Source organism: Dermacentor silvarum, chromosome 1, assembly GCF_013339745.2.
Source record: "Dermacentor silvarum isolate Dsil-2018 chromosome 1, BIME_Dsil_1.4, whole genome shotgun sequence".
Taxonomy (NCBI): Eukaryota; Metazoa; Arthropoda; class Arachnida; order Ixodida; family Ixodidae; genus Dermacentor; species Dermacentor silvarum.
In genome coordinates, this window is record NC_051154.1 from 176,293,846 (window position 1) to 176,308,866 (window position 15,021).

Consider the following 15,021-nt stretch of genomic DNA (forward strand, 5'->3'; position numbering starts at 1 on the left):
ATGTAGATCATTGCTCAAAGAAGCACATTGAGGTCTTTGATGGCATTTTGGAACTTTTTTTTTTTTGGCACTCTCGATACACCCACAACTTTGACATTTCCCTAGCATGTTCCTCACAATACTACTTTGCTCCAATGAAGTTTCGTCTTCATATGTCTAATAGTTCACAAACAGCAAACATTGAGCATTTAGAAGAACCAAAATTAGCACAATATTGATCATTTTCCTCAGTGCCTCTAAAGCACCTGCAATTTCTAAGTTTCTCTAGCATTCTCCTGTTAAAGCACTTTATTCCAACCACGTTTTATCTCAGTGCGCATTATAGTTCTGAAACAACACTCTGCTTAAAACCCCCATTAAAGTGCGCTCAACAGAACCTTTGTCATTTTCCTCAGTGCTATTGACATGCCCAACATCAATTCCATGTTTTGTTGCACCGCCTTGTTGGTTCTCTCAGTGAACTTCCAGTAACATTCCTGCGAGGAAATTTTTGAGTGGATATTTTTTACCACATTTATTTGCTCTCACAACTTCACTGTAAAAGCAACAATTCATAAGACTTCTTATAGAACAAACTGGCATGTCATCAAGGCACTTATTAATCGTGATGAGTAGTATAAATGCAGTAGCCGTGCATGATGTTGGAGCCAGAAAAGTTGTACTTATGTTCAGGGAGAATAATAAAAATGATGAATTCTCTTTATTTTGTTCTCTTTATATTTAGGTGTTTATAAACTTTGTGAAGCAGCAGTCTGAAAGAGGACGGGAGCCAAAGTTCTGGTCATCAACCAGCAAACGAGCAGCAGCCTCTCCAGTCAAGAAGGGCCAGCCAGGGCTGCCACTGGATGACACAATTGGAGACAGTGATGATGAGGAGGACATTGAGGAGCGCCTGCAGAGATCTCAGGTAGGCTAATCTCACCCATAAGGATTTATTTTTGGCGTAGGTTATTGGAACCTTTCAGCTAAATCTTTTGGCTGAAGAGCATGCAGGTATTGTAAGTAGGAAACAGAGTTACTACTTCAGGTTGTAATAACATTTCTTACAAATCTCATATAGCATTCACAAATCTTGTCATTTGTAACACCTGTTTGCCACTGGCCTACCACCTTCACTAATATAGTTGATCCCGCATATATAAAACTTGAAGGGGATCACAAAATAGTTCTATATATATCGAGAATTCGAAATATAAACTATGCCAATCTGAAGCTTATCTGAAAACTCCGCACGTCTCAGACAGTCTCCTGAGATAGTGAGAAGCGATTATTTACTGATTTTTTTTATCTAAGGCCACGTAAAATGCACAAAAGTTCGCATATTATTTTTTAAAATTTATTTATGAATTTCTTTCTTTTGCTAATAAATGTCACAAGTCACTCGCGTTGCAGAGAGAGAGAGAGAGAAAACATTTATTGTTAATGAGGTGGGGCGACTTCCTCGTAGGGTGGAGCCCTTAGTTCAGGGCCCCATTGGCTCGCGCCACCCCGCGGGCCTGCTGGATCAGCCGTCGCTGCTCTTGCAGGTCTAAGCTGGTCAGCACAGTCTCCCAGGAGGAAGGTGAAGGTGAAGGAATAGGGGAGTAGCCCGGAGGGTGTGAGCACTTCCAGGTGCAATGATATACTGTGGGCTTTGCTCTACAGTAGGGGCAGTATAAGGGATATTGTGTGGGGTGGAAGAGGTGAAGGTAAAAGAGACAGGGGAAGGAATTGGTCTGTAGCTGTCGCCACGCAACGGCATCTTCTCGGTTAAGAGACTGGTGTGATGGGGGGAAGTGTCTCCTGCTGTCTCTGTAATGTTGTAGAGTTTCAGTGTAGTTCACCTGGCTGGGCAATGCAATCTTTTAATCACCTTATCAAAGAACATTCGCGTTGCAGAATGTTCTTTGACAAGCTGATTTCAGCACTGACCCTAAAAGATCGCGTTGCCCAGCCGTGAGACCTGGCGAGACCGCAGTGCATGTCGCAGTGCTTGTTGTGCGTTTTCATTCAGGATCAGGTAGAAAGGGACGCAGTGTGGAAGCGAGCCAGCCCAATTGCGTGTTCGTTATAATATGCCATTTAAATTACCTTTCGTGTTAAGTCGGCAATGAGTCAACTAGGCTGATGCTGTGAGATTAGAAAGTGGCTTTCAGCCTGCAGAACACCTGAGTGCATTCCCACGAGCTTGTCCCTGTGAGTATGAATAAAACATGTTCAGTGCGGGCAGTGGGCCCGCGAATCACACAGAGAGTCTTGCGTGCTGCTCCACGATAGTCTTTTCGCAAAGGACGGATGTTGGTTGTTGGTGGGTGGTGTACAAAAATCGAATTGTACAAAGCATGAATTGTTCGGTAGTGTATGCAAGTGAAAAGCGTCAAAAGGTTACCTTAATATCTATTGTTATCTGCCATTACAGAGCCACCTGGCATTCCTCAACATGGATGTGGACTGCTGAAGGGCAGGTGCTGTCTGAAGCTGGTGATCAAGAGCAGTGACGACTGCTTCCCTTAACATTTTTTGAACTTTATTTTCTAGTTTTACCTTGCATGAACTTGAGGTGATAGGGCTGCTTTTTTGCTGCCATTGTGATTACGTTTACCTCGCTGTCATCACAGTTGTTGCAAACATAACGTACTCTTTCTCAAGGCCTGCATATTGCATGTTCTAGTCATAACCTGTACCCATGCTGAGCATCCTGGTCAGCACAAGACATATATGCATTAGAGATATTGAACACATGCTCGCCATTATCAGTGCCTCAGGACTGTTGCCAAGAGTCCTCCCTTGTTTTGATGCGCTCACATCATCAGTTGACAGGATTGCGTCATTGTAGTCTGCTTGCATGCAGCTCCTAGCACAGTGCGAGATTTTGACGTCACATTTACCTTTTCCTTATACTGTGTGTGTTGTGTGTATGTGATCTTTATACTAAGTAAGGTTATTTGCTGCTTAAATACATGCATTTTATATAAATAGTTGGGTCATTTCACGCTAAACCCACAAGCCAGAAACTCAACCCTCTTCCTTTTTTTTTTTTTTTTTTTTTTCGGGGGGGGGGGGGGGGTTGAAAAACCAAGTCTAAAGAAACGCATTCTGGAAAAAAAAAGCAATTATGGACCCATGAAGGCCATTTGAATTTCAACAAACAGCCAGAAACCCTGTGTGAAGGGGAAAGCATTGCCAAAAGTCAAGTGCTTTGTGCATTGTTGCAGGACTTGCATTTTTGTAATGATAGTGGTTTCACTAAAAGATGATTTTAGACAATACGTTTTTGTTTCTCTTCCTTTAATATAAAGCTAAAAATGGCCAAATTATGCCATTTTTTAAAAGAATAATTACAAAAATGGCTGCATAAGAAAATCTGAAGCTACTTTTATAAACTGTCCCTAAACTATATTTTCTGCTAAAACTTTATTTGCACTTGGATATTGCACACTGGCTCGAAGATAAACTTGAATTATTAAAAAATGCCATTTTGGCCTATGTTTGGACGTTAGTAAGACATTGTGGTGGTCAATCAAACAGAAAAGTGACTATTGTAGAGAAAAGTAATTATTCTCATTACAGAAATTTTAATCAAAGTAATTTTTGTTGCAACATAGAAAATTTTGTTGGAAGTTGAGTGCCACGATTGCAATATCTTGGTTCACAATTCGGCTTTCCCTCATACCATCTTCATGGGAAATACAAACCAGTCTGTCGCACATGGTGATAAGGGGCCAAAATATGTTTTGCACGGTGCTAAACATCGCAATTTCCAGCCTTGAAACACATTTTGAATTTTTGCAGTTTTGGGTTCCTTGACTATTGAAGTATGTGGCAGCAAAATTTCGAACACATCTGTGCAGTAATAAAGTGGGAATTAGTATTTTTAGATGGACTGGTGGTGCCTCAGGTAAAAGAAATGTGCTCGTGACCATTGTTCTGGAAGTGCATTCATGGCGTGAGGAAAAATCTTAGTTTGAGTGGCTACCATTATTGTAAAGGTATTGTTCTCCTCTACTTTTTATAAGCTCGAGCAGCGTAACCAAGAGTGCGACAGGATGTACAGTCGAGCACAAAATTTTACGAACCACAAGATCTGAGAAAAAGCTGAATACCTCCGCAGCCTCGCAACCCAGCCTAGTGTTCATGTTCCGTAAACTTTTTTTGGTCCACTGTACATGTGCAAAGGCTGATGAATGAAGTCAAAAGCAACAAACTTTAGGCAATGGCTGCAAAGAAGGTGAAATTTGAGGCACTATTGCTCCACAAGGTGTCACTTGACTACGATTTACCAGCACACGAGGCATCGCGCTGTCACCAGATTTCATGCTACATGCGGCTTCATGCCATCAAAGTTTTTCACCGCCGTTTTTGGAGCATGCTGTGCGCTAAGCTCCCTTCAGCATTTCTAGTGTCAAAAATGGCCCCGAAGTTCAACACATGCCACTGCTTTGGAAAGCAGCATCGTTTCACAATGTTTAGGGGTGCAACCAGGCACAGCAGGTGACTAACCACTTGCGAAAGTGACTCGCCAGGCCAAAGTGAGAAATTGGCACAGCGTCTTCTTCCCATACGCTGGACACATGTGTTCGGCAAGTTCTGCTGTTTCGAATGGCAGCGGCCTTGGCAGTCGTAGAATGCTGGCTCAAAAGGGATTCAGAGAGAGCTTGAAGTTGGGCACTGTTTCTGGATCACACACAGCGTGCCAATTAGAAAATAGCTTTGAAGAGTGCCCGTTTATGGCAAGAGTGAATGCAGCAGAGTGGCCAAAAAGAAGTTGAAACTTGAAGCTATTCTCACAGAAGAATTCAGAATACAAGAGGAAGGCCCCATGTATGCTCCAGGGGCCATAGACAATACATGCAACTAGATTAAAATGGCACACTTCTCAACTTTTGAAGCCATTTTTCTGAGTTCGTGTTTTTTCACCTAAGTTCTCTTTCGCAAAAGCTGTCGTTTTATATAATGCATGGTGGACTTGTTTCTAGAACATTTTATTGTAGGAAACTTAATGCAGAATGCCACTGTGGACTCAGATTTTGAAGTTTTGCCTTTCTCCTTATAGAAAAGTTGGAATTTTGAGCGCAAGGTTCAAGTGGCAATTGTAGTGGTGCCAAGTAAATTAAATTTTTTTCTATGAAAACGACTAATGTGAAAAAATTGCTTCACAGTGGCATAGCTTGGGCCTTCCTAACATTATCAGGCACAAAAATTCTAAGCTTTCTCATCATATCATAATGGTAGTTTTTGTGGCTAACCATAGCCACTTTAACTATTGAAGAACAAGAACTATTTGACCAAATATTTTATGATGAAAAAATTTGCCACCCGGTCCTATACTATTACTACTCTAAACATGCCTTCCAATTTTTTATTAAACTTGAGCCAGCTATTCAAAAGTTCACTTTCGTGGACCGTGCCCCCCCCCCTTACGGTAGCTGGATTTGCTGCGTAGAACCAAAAGAGGCAGTTGTCGAACACAGTTTATGGCTCTTGTTTCGAACTGAATTCTCAGTATATGCTTGATAAATGCAGTAGCAGGCCCCATTTATATGTCTCATTGGAGGTTTAATGAAGTAACAACAATAATATGTCTAATCAGAGGCAATTGTGCAACACATGGCTTAGAGTTATTGTTTCTAACTGAATACTCTGTTCTAAAAGAACTCTGAATCATGTGTTACACAACTATCTGTTTTGGTTTTACACAGTCAATCCAGTTTTCTCATTTTAACACCATGTGCGTAACACTGGTTTGTATTTCCCACCAAGATACTATGAGGGGAAGTCAAACTGAACAAAATATTGCAGTGGTGGTGCCCAACTGAAAAAATTTTTCTTTGTTATAACAAAAATTACTTTTATTAAAATTTCTGTACTGAGTGCTATCCCAAGACCTGAGGACCAGCTACGACTGATGAACAGGGCTAGGCTATTAGCACAGGGCCACGGCTACCTGGAATAGAGTAGCCGCCCACCTTCAGGCATTATCAGCTTGGTCTCTGTAATAAAGTTTACTCACTCACTGAGTGTTATACTTTCCTATGATACTTGCTTTTCATCACATGTTCTCATGGACCCCTCTGTGTGTTACGAACGTCTAACATAAGCCAAAATGGCCTCTTTTTTTTTTCGAATTCAGGTTTGTTCTGGAGCTGGTGTACAATATCCAGGTGCAAATAAAGGTTTAGCAAAAAGTAAACATTAGGAACAGTTTTATAAAAGTAGCTTCAGGTTTTCTTGCATGAACATTTTTTGTGAATAATTTCTCAAAAATGCCATAATTTGGCCATTTTTAACTTCTTGTTAAAGGAAGGGAAACAAGAAAGTATTGTCTGAAATCATCTTTTAGCAAAAGCACAATGTCCGACCATTACAAAAGTGCAAGTCTTGCAACCATATGCAAAGCACTTTATTTTGGCAATGTTTTTTCCTCAAACCTGGTATTCCAACATTTTATGAAATTCAAATGACCCTCACTTCCTCCCCAATTTTGTTGGCTTGATATATTATCAGAATGCATTTCGTAAGACCTAGTAAAAACCCGCAATTAAAAAAAAACGGAGCAGACTGAGTTTTTGGCTGGTGTGTTTGGCATGAAATGACCCATTCGAGAGGTTCCCACTGAAAACATGCAATTCTAGTTATTTGCATATACGAGACCTTTGTGAGATAATCAAGCTTTCAAAATTGAAGGCCAGCCTGCAGTTTTCTGTAAAGACTTTTAATGATCTCATGTCTGATCAGGAACACACAATGCCGTTATACTTATTAGATCATGTTAAGCTGCTGACCTGTATTAGTTCAGAGCATCACCTATGAATATCTTCTGTTATTAAAAGAATTTTAGTGTTTTTAAGAGTACCTCGGTAAGTGTGCATATATTTATTTCTGGCATTGGCTAGAAATTGTGGGCAAGACCTATCAACGATGTGTGGCCACTAAGCTAGGCTGACTGGATGGGCATTCACAGAGCATGAGAAGCTGCTGGAGTGAAGTTCCAACTCATATGAGGTCTCCTGCAGCAAGGAAGCACTCAGTGTTTGAGAGTTCAGGGAGGAGCCTAAAGTGCAGTCACAGGGAGCCCAATTGGGCACATCCCAGTGATGTGTGTTCACGCACGTTACTCAAGCCCAGGATCTGAAAGGAGCATGGTTTACGCAGAAAAATAGCTCTGGTGCACTCACTTTATTTTCCATGTTACCAGTACAATAGTGGTTCCAGGAGATTGAGGCTGCCAAATGGCCCTCAACACATGCAAACTTGATATGATATGTAGGGAAGCACCTTGATTCCCGCAAAATAACATAGTTGGTCCAGGAATGCAGAGAGATGAAAAGACATATATTCAAATTTTCTTTAATGTTATACTTTCCAATGCTGTTAATTGTACTATAAAAGACTGTTTTCCTGTGTTATTTGTTCAGTCATTTTAGAGATGGCTACACTGCAAGTTACTGCTCTGAAACACATTGCTGTGCAACCATGCATCCTGTAGTTCTGGGTATGATTCATGCGGGATGTATTTATGCCGTTATGGAGATAGGTTGTGCAGCTTAAGTATTTACTCATGAGAGGTGTTTACCTATGATAAAGCAGTACGAGGAAGATGTGCTTTCATTACTTCACCTTTCTGCAGTGAAGCAGTGTGCATAGCCCAAATATGTACTGCTTCGGCATTACCACTAGTGCAGTGCACCACTTAGCCTTGTTGTTTATGCATTTGATGCTGAGCATAGATTGCATCCCTTTCATAGCATTTGATGAACTGTCTTACATCTTTCAATATATGGGGGGAAAAAGGGGGCGGAACTCCATCTTTTCTTGGTAGGTTATTCACACAAGTTGCCTCTCACCTCCTTGATGCATGCCTGATGCAACACATTAACTTTTTTAAGCATGGATATCAGCACAGTGTGTAGTTATATGAAAATTTGGCAGCTAGTGTACTCTCACTGCTGTTGACTGTCACTTTAATATCATGCTTCTTGGCGTGAATGTAAATTTGTTATTTAATTGTCGTGTGTTAGTGTCAGAGTGCAAGAGTGCATTTTGTCGTGGTCACTTGTCAAATGCTGATATCATTAATATGTACTTAACATCACACTTACTTTTTCTGCTCTCTCTCTCTCTCTTGTGTGCATGTGTGTTCATCCAAGTAACTCATCAAAGTATGTGTAGTCCTAATTTCCTCTGTTAGTTCAATTCAACTTCTGCCTAAGGCCTTATGTGTTAATATGATTTCCATGGTGCCACAGGAACTAGATTATTGAGATTAGATGTAATGACATTATTCACCTTGTAAAGCTCTCCATCAGTCATTTGTCATCTGGCATGCTCTTGAATACATTTCTTTTAATTGTCTGAACATTATATAAGAGCCAGGTGCAGCACTGAGCTTCAGGCTAAACAGCATTTTAATTTTTAATACGATTTTTTAATTTAAGTTATTTTTGTGCTATAGAAAAAGCTGCTTTTTGCGCACTTGTAGCCATAGAAACTTCATACAACCTGATGGCCATGGTGTGACAGTCTTAATAACATGGAAGCAGCAGGCACAATCTTTACTGGCGGTGGCTTTGTGTATGGCACCTATTGGCTAGCATGCTAACTGAAATTTATAAAACCAAAAAATTGCACCATTCCCTGTGGATTGCCCATAAGTGCATTTTCATTAAAGCTGTTCATGGTGCATGTGCAACATTTCTGCTTTGCACATACCAGCTTAAGTAAGAGTCTGGATACCATGATTGGTACAAGAATGTTACATTTTTTGCAGTCTAGACATGCTGCCTCAAGTATAATGGTGCTGTGCGCACTCACGGGTGTTGCCAGTTATGTGCACTTCTGATTGACCAGCCAAACATGCAAGCCATGAAGAAATGAGGCTTTTGCACCGCACCCATATGGTACCTACACTATTGAAACGCAGCTCCCTCATTGTATTGACTTTTGCACCTGACAGTGCAGTCGAACCTCAACAAACGTCTGTTTAATGAAATTCTTTGATTTATTCATTTGCATAGAAAACTTCCGTAGAAGGCACATTTTTCTTGATTTAGTGGAGTAGTTTGAATTCATGAAGGATAATAACTTACATTATCAAGTCAAGCTGCATAGAATAGGTCATACCTCTGCAACACAGCCAAGCCTGCTTGTGATGAATGCCTTCATAATTGTAGAAGTGTGTTGTTTTAAAAACATTCATTTTAGTTAACCTTGCTTTCAGTATAGCCTCTTAGTGTTGACAAGATGCAAGTTCAACAGTATATTTCCAAAAATAATGCATGCATCATTTATGGGTAGAAATAATTAAGTGGGCCCTACAACACATTTTGAACGTGGTAAGTAAACTTGCTTAGTCACTGGACAATGCTGTCGTGAATACTTCAGCCAAATATTAATCTTGTACATGCAGTAGGGAGCCTACAGTTTTGCTGAAAAGACCATCTGTGTTTTCCCTTGACTCCCTGAAATCATCGCCGCTTTTCATGCATATTGCTATGCACCTTTGAGCATGATGGTCAACTAAGCAGTGTCTTCAGTAGAAGAAAAAACAAAAAAATCTGATCATTGATAAGGCATGGCACCATCTGGTAGTGGAGAACACCACCACTGCACTGATATTATGGTCTCCCAAGATTGAGCAGTGTAATCACCTGACCTCAGGGGCCATGCCGAAACCAAAGCTCAGCGCTCAGCACAGTAATGGAAGAGCATAGCATTGCACATGGGCAGAGCAAGAATGAAAATGAGAAGACCACGTGGGCGTGGCTGGGGCAGCATCTGATTACCGATAACCCTGCTTATACGAGGCATATTCAGAAGCTTTTAATTGAAAAATGATTAGGAAGAGCTAGATGCACTTTGATACCAGACACATTCCATATCTTTCATATAAGCTGTTGCAGGGCCTCTTTAATATTTGATTCAGCATTGCCAACACAATTATTTGTCACGTTCGTTAGTTTAGTTACGTGCACTGTACTACATTGCATGTAGCCTATCACAACAAATATATGGTGCATTATTTTGCTGCTCCAATTTTGTTGGAACATTTCATTCCATGGAGTCCATGCTTCTTCTGGTTCCGTTGTATTCTACGCTATTTCCAACATTGTGAATCTTTTGAGGGTGAAGTAGGTAGGCCCCATCAATGCCACAAGTTGCATTGAACTGACACTGGCTTTAAAAAAAACAAAAAAAAACAAGGACACCTAAGCATTTCGTATGAGTTGTGAATGCAAAATCAATCACTAATGTCTAATTGCACGCTGTAGAGCGGTCATTTAAGTTTTGCACTGCGAGTAACGTTTTCAAGTTTTGCTGCGGGGTATGTTATCGAGTTTTGCGATTAAATTGGTGTGGGTTTTTTTTTTTTTTTTGTAGTTTCTACGTTAGCGTGTTGGATGTAGACCGGTATCATTTGGATGATATTGCTGCGAAATCAAGGACGCCGCATGCCACCTAGGTCCTGCGCGATGAGAGACCGAGGAAGCAGCAGTGGCCACCAAAGCTGGCAGGCGCGCGCAGCAGCTAAGCCCAGTGCGGGTGAGAGAGATACGGACCGCGTGCCGGCTTCCAAGAGCGAGACTGCGGCACCCGCATGTGCACGTCACGTGGCGTCACAGCGCCGCATCTGCTTCATCGAGGCACGCTGATGACGCGTCATGGCGATGCCCTCTCCCCTAACGCAACACGGTTTCGCCTGCTCTGCTCCGTTAAGGCACACTCATGATGTGGCGTCTCAGACAATGGGAATTTAGGTGCCATTTCGCTGCTACAGACGCCAGCTTTTTCACTGAATGGGTCATTTGATGCTTTCACATCAAAACCACGACAGCCCCCTGAGGCTACTCAAGAGCTGACTGAAAATAGAACAGGGAAAAGTGACCCATGTGCAGGCAGTCACATGGTAACTCTGACTGTGTTTGCTGCTGAAACATTTATTGCATAAAGTAGGCCATCTTAAAATTTCAAACAGTCCCAAAAATCATGGCTAGTGATTGCCTGTGCACCTGTATTTTTCCCCTCCAACTTTTGGGTGCATAGCTTGTAGGGCTTCTCGTCTCACTTTACAGGCTGGCTGTGGTGCTGCCATGGCACAGTTCATTTCATTTATTTTATAAAAAGCGACGCTGCCACTGAGTTGAAAGTGAAGGACTTCAGTAGGATCTTTGCAAGATTTTTTGTTGATGAGAAAAATATTCATAATAAGTGAGAATTTGCTTTAAATGGGGCCATTATAAGAGGGTTCAGCTGTACAAAATATGTCACCCTTACATCGAGCACATCACCTGAGGTGTGGCTAGCACACAACGTAAATTTCCATTTTCAGTAAAATGAAAATGAAAAATGACACTGGGTGGCATTGTCATCGTCAAATTCCAGAAGTGGCTATGTGCGGTGTCATCTTGTGGCTTCACCTATCTGCAAGGAAACTGAAACATGTAGTGTAATGACTTCTTCACTGCTGCAGCTATGAACTTTGGTTGTGATTTACTGCACTATTATCCCTTTCTGCCAAACAAAAGTCAACAGCATTGCAAAAGCTTAATATTCCAGCCTACATTAATGAACCAGCTTTTGCAGGAAGGGCCCATTTTTAAGTGGTGAGATAAATACATCACTCAGCCCAGTGCCCTGTTGACACCCAGTGGCAGTCCCAGATATTGGTTTGGAGGCTGGGGATAAAATTTTTCAATGGGGGAAAAAAAAAGGAGGGAGAGAGAGAAAGAAAGAAGACAGCACCATCCTTTACAAACCTACAATTAAAAATGTAACTCCATTGCAGCTCCGATCATTTGTATTCCTTAATAGTTCTTTCTGTATTGGCACCCATCTGTGAGACGGTATGGGCTCTTCATCCGATGAGTAGCGTGGTTGAAGTGGTTTTAACAAATTTATATTTAATGGTTTAACACAAGCAACCAATAGGCTACACTTGATTGCAAACGTCATCTTAATATTTTAGACATAAAACATCATGGTACATTTTATGCTCTGCGCACCTCCACAGCCTAGACGAGTGTTGGCCACATGCCACAGGAAGCTCGTCTAACATAATGCATCACTTTTCCTTAGTGCTTTTCTTTAATGCACACTTCACACATGCCTGTTTTCTGTGCTATCGCCTGCAACAGAGGTAAGGCACGAAGTTAACTTTAAGCAAGAAAGCAGAAACAAAAACTAAATAGCAGAGCAAAACACTGACCAACACTATACCTTTTTTCTGGATTGTAACTTGCGACACGTACTTGTGGAAAGCAAAACGTCAGGCATTTGTTAAGCATATACATATGGCTTCTGAAAATTTTGACCTCTCTCTCTCTTGACCCTTCTGATATAAATCAGCCAGCCTGTGGCAATAGCCTCCTAAACAGCAGACCATCTGTGCTGACAAACACTAACTTCACCCAGGCGGAGGCAAAGTGGAAGGTGCCTTTGCTAGGCGCAAACCTTCCCCACCTGTCTCTGTCACCGGCCTCATGAACGGTTCTGTCTCGCCGCACACTGGCCATCCGCTCTCTACAGACCTTTCTCCTACTTTTTTCACATGCCTATATGCACTTGATGCTTCCTCTTCTCTGACAGACAATGATACACTCCTTGTACCAATTTGTTCATATCACAACATGACGCAAATGAAAATGTTTAGAAGAGGGGGGAGAGGGGGGAATTCCCCCTTCTCATCTCAACTCCCTCTTGCGACCGCCACTGTTGACACCCAAATTGTGTCTGCTCCTGGTGCTCTCCCCTTGTGATTGCGGCATTTGATGAGGTAGGAAAACGCACAAGTGTTTGTGAGCTAATAGTGACAGTGTCTTTGATCAGCCTTTATAGCTTATGTAATGGTAATTTCATTTTAACACTGCTGTAATAACAGGCTAGAGATATGATGGCCAGAAAGAAACTTGCTGCTGTTAGAATGGGCCGTGAAAGGAGAACAGTTGGCAACGGTCTGCACCAAAGATGCATGGTAACATAACCTTTCTTTTTATTTTCAGCAGAAGAAGAAATGCAAGGGGGGGGGGGCAAATTTGCTGACACAATTTTCAACTGTATATAAATAGGTGGTATCAACCTTAGTTTCACCCTCAGAGCAACAGCTAGCCTTCATAGTTAATGGAAGCCAGTGGTATGTAGCTTCAAAAGCAGGAAAACAAAAATTATGACTCTTTCCTTTGGCATGGCTTGCTGATGGTTGTAAAACAGGTCACGTAACAATATACAAACATACTATTTTTATTAAGCAGTATCCAGCTGCATAATACCACAGCAAATCTCTGCATGTGCAATATTCGCTACATCACAATGCACCACATTCTCGAAACCCATAGTTTTGGCATTGTGCAGTCACGCTTGATGTCAGATAACTGTAAGATGGCATGCACAAGTTGAAATGCACATTAAAAGAGTACATTCTACTGCAATGAATTTATGATGTCAAAGATGTTGCTGGTGAAAAGTGAACTTCAAGATACTCATTACCAACTTATCAGAGCAACAATATTTGATGGCAAGTGTCAAAAATGGTTGATGATGAAATACCCAGTATGTTTTAGTCCCCACCCATTTACGGTTTCACTTTAGCTCCCATATTCCAGCCCATATTTTAGCATGTAGATCGATCGACCTTGTGTGCAAGGCTTTTGCACAAATCAAATGCTCGGGCTTCTAGCATGTTGGCTGCTACAAATACCACCTTCATCTACCAGCTGTGAACAGAACTGATATCCATTTGCGAATGCATATGAAGCTTGACAGAGGGTATCGGGTTAAAGAGGTCGAAGGCTTGTTTACGTGCAATACAACCTGAATGTTAAGACAGCTAGTGAAATCATTTCATTTTCTCATTTGTGGGCTATCGAAATTCAGAGCCCAGCCAAAAGAACTCTGTAAAAGATAACACCATCATACAACTTTTACAATACTTCTTATGCCTTATCATGAATATTTAAATATTTGCATAACTGAACTTAATAAGCCAATTAATCGCATTTCAAAAAATAGTTTGAGTCGGTCAAGATGGCTCAAATAATATTCCATCGGTCATGTTTGCCTACCATTTTTAAAAAATATTTGGTTCAAGTTATGTAAAACACCCAGTATACTGCACATATTGCGAGATCCCGTGACAGTGACTGCAGCATGGAGCAACTTATTGCAATTTCCATATTTCTTCCTTTTTTATTTATTTATTTTTGTTTTTGCGAAAAGACATTCAGTTACTCTTTTCACTATTTTGGTTTCTTTATCTGATAAACAAGATTTTTTTTCTTTTTACCACTGAGCAAATAGATGATAGACATTGGCAGTTTTCACATTTTTAATGAATCCCAAAATTAAATTTTTTTTCTTTGAAAAGAAATTGAAAAACATTATATTTTATCAAGCCACTTAGTTTCAAGAAATCTTGCATCTCAAATAGGGCCTGCTTCTGCATGTGTATTGCTTATGCCAACATCAGTTTTCATGCAGTCTGTAATATTTCCACCCCCCCTTACGTTTTTACTTCAGCTAGAAAGAAAAATACACAACAATTGCCTTTCAGGTTTAATTCATAATGTTTCTGTGCTCAAAAGTGAGTTCCTTTTTTTTTTTTCCCTATCAAAATAGCTATTTTGGTGATTGGTTGACCGTTGTGGCAGCTGCAGTACTGGTGCATGCTTTTTATACTTGATGGAATGTGCATTACTGGTGTAGGCGGCAGCCAGTGCGAAATGCTGCTTTCACTCGTTTTTGTGAACTAAAGATCTTCTGTGTGGTTCAGTATTGTGATGGCTTATTTTGTCCTAATCAGTAGCCTGCAAAATTGAAGGTATCAGAATGCGCCATAAGCATTTGAAGCCTCATAAAATAACTCATAAAAGAAAGGTAGAGGTAAAAAATAACTTGGTCGTCTATCCTCCTTGGGAAAAAAAAAAGGAGAATTTGTAGCTTTGGTTGCGCACTGCTGTCTAAACTGAGTCTATGGTTTTCACTTGTGCAACTATCACCCTATTTCTACTGTCATTAGATTAAAATTCCTCACTCACATCATGTTAACCAATG

The 15,021-nt window shown here is 40.8% G+C and overlaps 1 protein-coding gene across 1 annotated transcript in view; it reads left to right on the plus strand.

The window, feature by feature from the left end:
• The window catches only part of LOC119436435 (ATP-binding cassette sub-family A member 2-like), a 342,759-nt gene extending 336,231 nt beyond the window's left edge, over positions 1-6,528 (plus strand). Inside the window, exons 49-50 of the mRNA XM_037703279.2 lie at positions 725-907; positions 2,399-6,528. Of these exons, the coding sequence (XP_037559207.1) occupies positions 725-907; positions 2,399-2,437 (222 nt within the window). The 3' untranslated portion in view covers positions 2,438-6,528. The remainder of the gene's footprint in view (positions 1-724; positions 908-2,398) is intronic.
• The last annotated feature ends 8,493 nt before the right edge of the window (positions 6,529-15,021 follow it).